Below are 7,492 nucleotides of genomic sequence, written 5' to 3'. Positions count from 1 at the left end.
GCTTTTTGCTTTATGTATTATTATAATGTCTGATATTTAAAAAAATCACCTGTATCACTTTTGTAATTTTTAAAAAGTAAATCTAAAGTGCACTTCTGAATTGGAAACTAGCCAGCAATGTACTTCAATTGTGTTATTAATGGCATTTTAAATATACTTTTTGTAAAGTGTTCACAGGATACCAGATATTTTTCTTTGAAGTGAAAACTGTTTTGGGAATCTCTAAAACTCAGGAGTTAAGGTACAAATGAACAGAAACCAAGGAAACTAGAGATGAGATTATCTTGTACATAATATGACAATGACAGACTTGTACAGTGACACAAGTTTAAGTTCTTACCAACAAAATACACGCTAGAGGGGGGACCTTGTTTTGTTCACAATATAACACACAAGCCTCTAAAGTCCTGAGGGTCAACTGTGTTTTTGCAGAAACTACTCTACATCTTAAAAGATGCTAGTCTTCAGTTAAGTGGAATCCAGACAATTCAGCTTTCCTGAGGTGCTGACAGTTCCCAAGCTTCTGAAGGAAACACAACAATAACAACACATTTACAGAGCACCTCTTCTGTTCCTGGCATTGCTCTGTTCCTTCTGTAGACAGAAGGATACTATTTAAAAGTCAAAGGTTGAACAGTCTGGATTTTCCCCTTCCAGTATGTCACACACACCCCACACTCCCACTTCTTAGCCTAGAAAAGAACTCTAATAATATCTATGCCAACTCTCCTCTCAGACTGATGCAAGGCTGCAGTTTGGTCGTGCTGGCTGAAGAGCTTTTAGAGCTGTGAAGTCCTCGATGAAGAGGTCAGCATTTTAGCACAGATGTGACTCTGTCATTTTGAAAGTGGGAGATTTTCAAAGATGAGCATGTATTTAGGTTTTTTATGGTTTGGCAGAACTGTATCTTGTTTTTAAAGACTTTAAAAACACTGGTATTTTAAAGCTTTTATTATATATTGAAGTTGCATCTGATATAAAGTGAGTTAGATGTAATCCTTCTACACTAGAAGTCACAGATGTTTTATTAAAATAATACCAATATTAAAGGTCAAAAAATTAAAAAACAGTCCTGTTTGACTTTTTAGTGATATTGTCATGGGACAGACTAGAAATTCCTTACATCATTTGCAATAATAAAATGAAACTATCCCTCAATTTAGTACAAATACTAAGAGGCAGGTAATTTGCAGACAAGAAAACCTTTTATTTTAAACCACAAATAGTCAGCAGGTGGCCACAACTATCCATGTTTCATTAAAATCACATAAAACCTAGGTACAAAAGCACCACTGATTATTGCTCTAGAAAAACTGCATGAAAAATTTAAATATGCACAGTAAAAATATCACATATGCACAGGACCAAGTTTTTTAAAGCAAATGTATGGAATGCTGAGTCAATTTTACATACAGCTTCCAATATTAAATTGATATTTATTTTGCTTGAGGATGATGGAGATTTCCAAAAAGTACTATGAGAGGGCAAAATGTCCATCCTTATATATTTTGTATGCCAACTAGTGGACTCCTAAAAAATTAGCATTTACAAAATACTTGGTAAAAATAGCTTTTAAAAGTTGTCTCAAGAGGTACATAAAATCAACCCCAATTTTCATGATAATTCATTCTCTCTCGTTATCTACAGATTCAGTTTTCTGTGCCTGTGAAAAAGAAAGAAAAAAGGATATAGTTATCACTTAAACTACGATAGCCAAGGAAAAGTCCACCCACTAACACACACACTTTTGAACATATGTTTTTTTGCAGCTCTACTGTACAACCTACTTCAACTCTGGGTGGAGAACAGACAAGGCAGGAGCACATGATGCCAACACTCTGCTGCGTTTATTGCTCTCTGCTTTTCAAACAGCCACAGAAACCTTACCTGCAAACCCCCACTGCTCATAATAAAAAACATCACACTACTATCTGATTCTAGTCACTGCAAACATGCAGAATTTTCTACTGTACCCTTAACTCTCACTGTTTCAATCTGCCCCTTTACTGACAGTGTGCTGGGTGGGGTACTTCTGGAGGCTGAGACATTAACAGTTGAGCGAGAGATGTGGATCTGCAATAACATTACAGGCAATAAAAAGAGACATTATGAACATGCTATCACCGGCTGAAGGATTGAGCAGTTTTTAAGACACTGATTCAATCAGTGGGAGGTATTTATGGAAAGTACCTCTTCAGCTTTAGTTTCACCATTTTCAGATGGTGTAGTACCTTCCTTTCCAGCTTCCTGCTTTTCCTCCTTCTTTCCTTTAGCACCTCTGCTAATCTTTGTTCCAGGTTCTTTCTAACAGAAGATCAAAGCACAAGGAAACACAGTATGTTAGACACAGTGTGGTTAGCCAACATCAATTAACCTCTGTCCAAATACAATGATGCCCACCATGGTGGTCTTTTAGAGGAAACTGAAGACCCAGTTATTCTGAGTTTTAACTGAGTTACACCGAGTCTCCATGAAAATCTAATAGCCTGCTTTGAAAGCCCATTGGACTTTCCCTTCCCTTGGAAAACAAGATGGCAGCCCTCATTTACTGGTTGGGTAGACCACCTCTCCACAGTGAGAAGTGATTCTGCCATTGAGAAGGCAGCAGCAGGACTTGGTGACATAGGAAACAGAGCTGGGGAGAATCTGGCTGTGGTGACTCTGCTGCTGCTTTCCAACAAGACATCTCATATGGAGATAGGCTTGCATGACTTGAAAGCTGAGAAAGCACTTGAAAACAAAGGCTCAGATGAGGAAAAGTTTCCTAATTTTAAGACCAAGCTACCTAAGTGAGTTCTGTTTCTGAAATCAACGACTCATATCACCATACAGTTTCAGGTAATTCACAACAGGAATGGTTCTCTGAAGGGCAGAGCACAGAAAAGCAATTTGGAGGGTAAATTCTTGATAATTATATACTTCAGTTTCCTCACCTGCAAAACAGGATATTTATATCTACTTCAACTGAATTGATGTGAGTGTTATATGGTCAAACAATCAGAACAGTGTCTGGCATAGTATGAGCTAATTATTTACCAATTATCTGCTGGCATTAATGAGTATTTTGTTATTATTAGTTATGAGACTGGCCTTCTACCAGCAGTTATGTGAGGTCAGAAGCCCCTCCCCGCAGGCCCATCCAGGAACCGTGTGAACTGCATGTTCTGAGGCAGCTGCCAACACCCCCGTGGACATGAGGCTTCCCAGAGCAACCTGCTCTGACTTCCTGCGCCTCATTGACCAAATGGAAAACACATTCAGCTAAAGCATAAAACTGTGCTTTATGCCTTTTAAGAAAACCCATAATAGTGGAATGACTTTCTGGTCAGAACATTTTAGCCTGAACCATTAAACATGGAGTTTCCTTGGATGATTTTTGGGTAAGAAATTATAATTTATTCATTGTTTAAAAAACCAAAGGTGGGAGGAAGGGAGCACCTCTTACCTTAGCAGATGCTTTTCTTGGTTTAGGTTCAGGTTTTGGTGGAGCAGGTTTCTGCAAAGATAAATTATACAAATGCCGACAAGGAGAATTGTTAGCACTAAGAGGAACTCAAAAGGACTGCAAAGACAACTGTCCATTTTGAGTTCTACTTTGTTCATTCAAAGGCGATTGCACCCTATTTTCAGCATCAGGGAATAGCATAAAGACTTTGGCATTTCATTAACTATTTTCATCCTGGGTTTGCAAGCCAATGGCAGGTGAGATTGAAAGCCGACTCATTATTCCCCAGTCCAGAATAACTCTCTGGGAACAGAGTTAAGCTTCTATCACTGATGTCTCTGTAATTCCTTTTATCACAGCATAGCAGCAAGAGGAATGACTCAGGCCCTTGGCCAAATGGCTCAATGAATTCAGTCGCATTGGCTGTCCCCAAAGTCTAGAAACCACAGCACAATCACAGGCAAAGCCCATCTAGTAATGAAGGCTACTGTCTCTGAAGTAGTTCAAATCACTTCCAAATCCTTCCCGCTCTTATGTAGATTTCAACTTCTCTATCCAAGCTTCTTCTTACTTTCATCTTTTCCCATGCTAGCTTAAGGTGACAATCTCTCGCCCACTCAGACACTGAGCTCATTTGTCACTACTGCTTTCATTAGAACACAATTAGTAATAACATGTACACCGTTGGCTCCTAAAGTTTAAGAGTTTGCAGCTAATATTAGCAAGAGAGCCCTCTAGGAACTATTTTCTCCTGTCTTATGTGGTTTCTCTCCTATTCTCATAAGCAGTTCCTAAAGGCCTCTGGCCATGGTTCTTCCTCCATAGAGCCAGCTCCACAGGGTCTGAGATCAAGAGGCACTTGTGGGCACTGGGGAAAGATAACCAGTTTAAACCATGGGTTCTCTGTAGATATTTTCAGGCAAATATTCTCATAGAGCTAGAAAAAAATGTACATTTTCTCCAAGCACTAGAAGAATGGTTTTTAAATAGAAAACACTGGCCAGGGTTTCTTTCTATGGAGAAAAAAATTTATGTACTCCTCTAAGTCTCCAAGAGGTTAAGGGTCATATTGAATCTGGCCCTTTTCAGCCAGGGCATAAAGTGCAACTATAAGCAACGCAACTCCAGAAGACAGACTGTTAGAAATGACTTTTCAAATACCAAAAATAAAACTGAGCTTGAAAAGTAAGGAATGTTTTTATCAATCTTTTTACACCCTAAATCTGCAGACTGTTCCCCAAATAAAGCAGCTTTCATTGATCCTAATTTTCACAATCTAAAACACTTGTTATTCTAAGTTTTGACATATTAATAGACACATTTTGTCAATTTACAATGAGTAATTTCTTTTTATATTTTCTGTGAGACAGACCTTTCACCCTGCCTCAACAGTCAGTGATTTTGATGGGACCAAGAGTGGAAGTTGTGTAGTCTATAATACTGCTAGCCTTGGAGGAGGTTGTGTTGGCACACAGAGTGATCTCAGTGGAAGGGGCTCATATAGTTGGTTCCTGGCATTCAGGGAAAGTCTTCTTTTAAATTTTGGTTTTCCTTTGACATACAAGGACCATTCCTTTAACTGACTAGAGGTTCACAACAGCACCTGTAGTTCTTAAATCCTTCTGCTGGCTCTGATACCTCTACCTTACAAGAACTCAAGTGAAACACTGGCTCACTTAAACCAAACTCAGCTACACTTCTGAACTTGTGACCAGTCCTAATACCCACTTCTGTGTATAGGTATGGACTGTGGACAAAATCCAGCTTGCAGCTCTTATAACATCTAGTGTCAGGATAAACACTATCAGCCAACAGGTCAAGCCCTTTCTCCCAACTTCCTAATGAGCTGCTTGGGCTGCAGGAATCTGACCAAAATCCTCCACTAAAGTCAGACTGATCTGTCTGCTGGTAGAATGAGGATCAGTACATCAGGAGGGCAGCACGGTGGAGCACAAGAGCCAGTGTGGTGTACACAAAGGCTGGCGAGGAAGAGTGAAGCACAGCTATGGTTGAGGCTCCACCATACCTGCTCATTCCAGTTTCAATTCTAATCCCCACTCACAGAAGACTCCAAGTAACAAGGTAAAATCACTACATTTCCAAAGATGTTCCAGGTCTGAAATGAGGCTAAAGTGTATGGATTCAGACTGCATTCTGATGCTGGCATAAAATGTTCTAAAGTATGAGTTGTGGGCAAAACATCAGAAATATTGTCTACTTCAGCATATCAGGCATACAGTTTAAAGACAATGATTTTGCATAAGGTACTTCTTTCATTGCAGAGATCTAGCAATATCAAACAACACCCTGGGCTTTATTTTCCTGGTCATAGCACTGGTCACTGATTTTCACTGATACATCTGATTAAGTGAATTGCTTGGCAAACATGGGTCAGATTTGATAGAAATTGTGACCCTAAGTAATTTTCAAAAATAAAATAAAGAAACTCAAGGGAAATACCACCTTAATCTTCCTTTTGCTGCTTTGCTTTAGACAAAGGGAAAATGCACACATAAGAAGAAACACCAAAGGGGTTCTGAGGCACTTACTGCTGACAATCTGGCAGACCGTCTCGTGGGCTACAAAAGGAATGGAAAAAACAAAAACATTTTTGTAATTACATACAACCAAGTTGACTTTGAAAAAATTATTCTTGACATATCCTACTTTGTTGATAGAATGTAATATATAACTTCCATCACCCTCTCCCGGTGAAACGCACCCAAGTTGCCTGAGTACCATAATAACTCCAGACAAAGTGTTCCTAAAGAGGTGTAGGCACAATGTTCACATAATTGGCGTCTACCAATTAGGGGCATGGTGAGAAAAAAGGGAAAGGAAGTTGACTTTTGACTCCATCCTAAACCATAATCTTTTCTTTTGTGATAAAATTGAAGTTTAAGAAATGGTCTCTAGTCTTATTCTTGTTCTTTAAAAAATGGAACTGAAGCTTACAAATTAATACAAAAAGACATATAATAAGAAACAAAAATAGCAGGAGTCTCCCATTTTTTGCTCTGTCGGAAGAGAGAGAATGACTAAGAATCTTCACAGCTAAAAAGAAAGAAAGACTTCTTTGTGCCTATAACAAAACAAATACACTTATCTACTAAAAAAGATGTCAAAGATTTAACTAAAGTAAAAAGTTCACTTATCTTTTAATTTCAAAGTTTAGAAAACCAAGAGAGGGACTGTACAGATTAGATACTGATATTGAACTTAAAGTCTGGAATTTTTTTTCAGAAAAATTTTCTTCAAGGATAGTACAAGTTAATAGCAAATGAGACTGTAAAGAAAATTTAAAATAACAGAACTGTCCTAGGTGCTTCAGTGATAACACACAGAATTGATATTCTACTTACCATCCAGCAGAAGCTGGCTCCCCAGGGGATTTCACATTCTAAAACCACATTTGCCCTTCTTTACAAGTATTTCAGAAATACATACTCCATACATTTTGTCTGTTTATTCACTGCTCCATTTCCAGAAGAATAGTATACTACCCAACAAACAGTACATACTCAAAAATACTTGCTGAATAAATGAATTCAAGCTTTTTCCTAATTCTTACTCCCTTATGAAGACTTTGCCTCATTATGATAGCTTGAATGTTTCCAATACTTTTTCTTGAGGAGGGTAGCAAAAGTGGAAAATAGGAACCTGTGCCATGATTGCAAGGAATCATGGAAATTCTTGAAGTTGTGCTTAGGTCAGTCTAGGTCAGCTGCTCACACCAAACTGGAAGAAATATTTCTTGCCACTTCCACATCGCATTTCTTACTGAAAACAGCCAGAGAATCTAAATTCATCTTTCTTTAAACTACAGAAGGAAATGAAGAACCAGAGCCTCCATGAATAATTTTAACCTTGGAGTCTCAAGGAAAGATCAGAGCTGGACTTAAGGCCAGCTAGCAGAATGTGCTGAGAATAGGTGACTGTGCAGGTTAAGTGGTTGATGGGGATACATTCACTGCTCAGAGCAGGAGGATGTATGGGGTTAGCACACAGCTCCATCACTGCCCTGGGATTACCAGGAGAGAAGGGTGT

At 38.6% G+C, this 7,492-nt stretch overlaps 1 protein-coding gene across 4 annotated transcripts in view; it reads right to left on the bottom strand.

Annotated features, from left to right (window-relative positions):
- Nucleotides 1–1,186: 1,186 nt before the first annotated feature.
- Nucleotides 1,187–7,492, bottom strand: part of Hmgn3 (high mobility group nucleosomal binding domain 3) — a 31,365-nt gene continuing 25,059 nt past the window's right edge. The window contains exons 3-7 of one of the 4 annotated variants that reach the window (XM_076858476.2): nt 5,995–6,024; nt 3,446–3,496; nt 2,191–2,304; nt 1,974–2,073; nt 1,187–1,663 (exon numbers count right to left, since the gene is read on the bottom strand). In XM_076858476.2, coding sequence (XP_076714591.1) covers nt 1,650–1,663; nt 1,974–2,073; nt 2,191–2,304; nt 3,446–3,496; nt 5,995–6,024 — 309 coding nt within the window. In that variant the 3' untranslated portion in view covers nt 1,187–1,649. The other 3 variants (XM_076858475.2, XM_076858477.2, XM_076858474.2) reach the window with 3 other exon arrangements.

Source organism: Callospermophilus lateralis, chromosome 6 (genome assembly GCF_048772815.1).
Source record: "Callospermophilus lateralis isolate mCalLat2 chromosome 6, mCalLat2.hap1, whole genome shotgun sequence".
Taxonomy (NCBI): domain Eukaryota; kingdom Metazoa; phylum Chordata; class Mammalia; order Rodentia; family Sciuridae; genus Callospermophilus; species Callospermophilus lateralis.
This window is presented reverse-complemented; position numbering and strand designations above follow the sequence as displayed.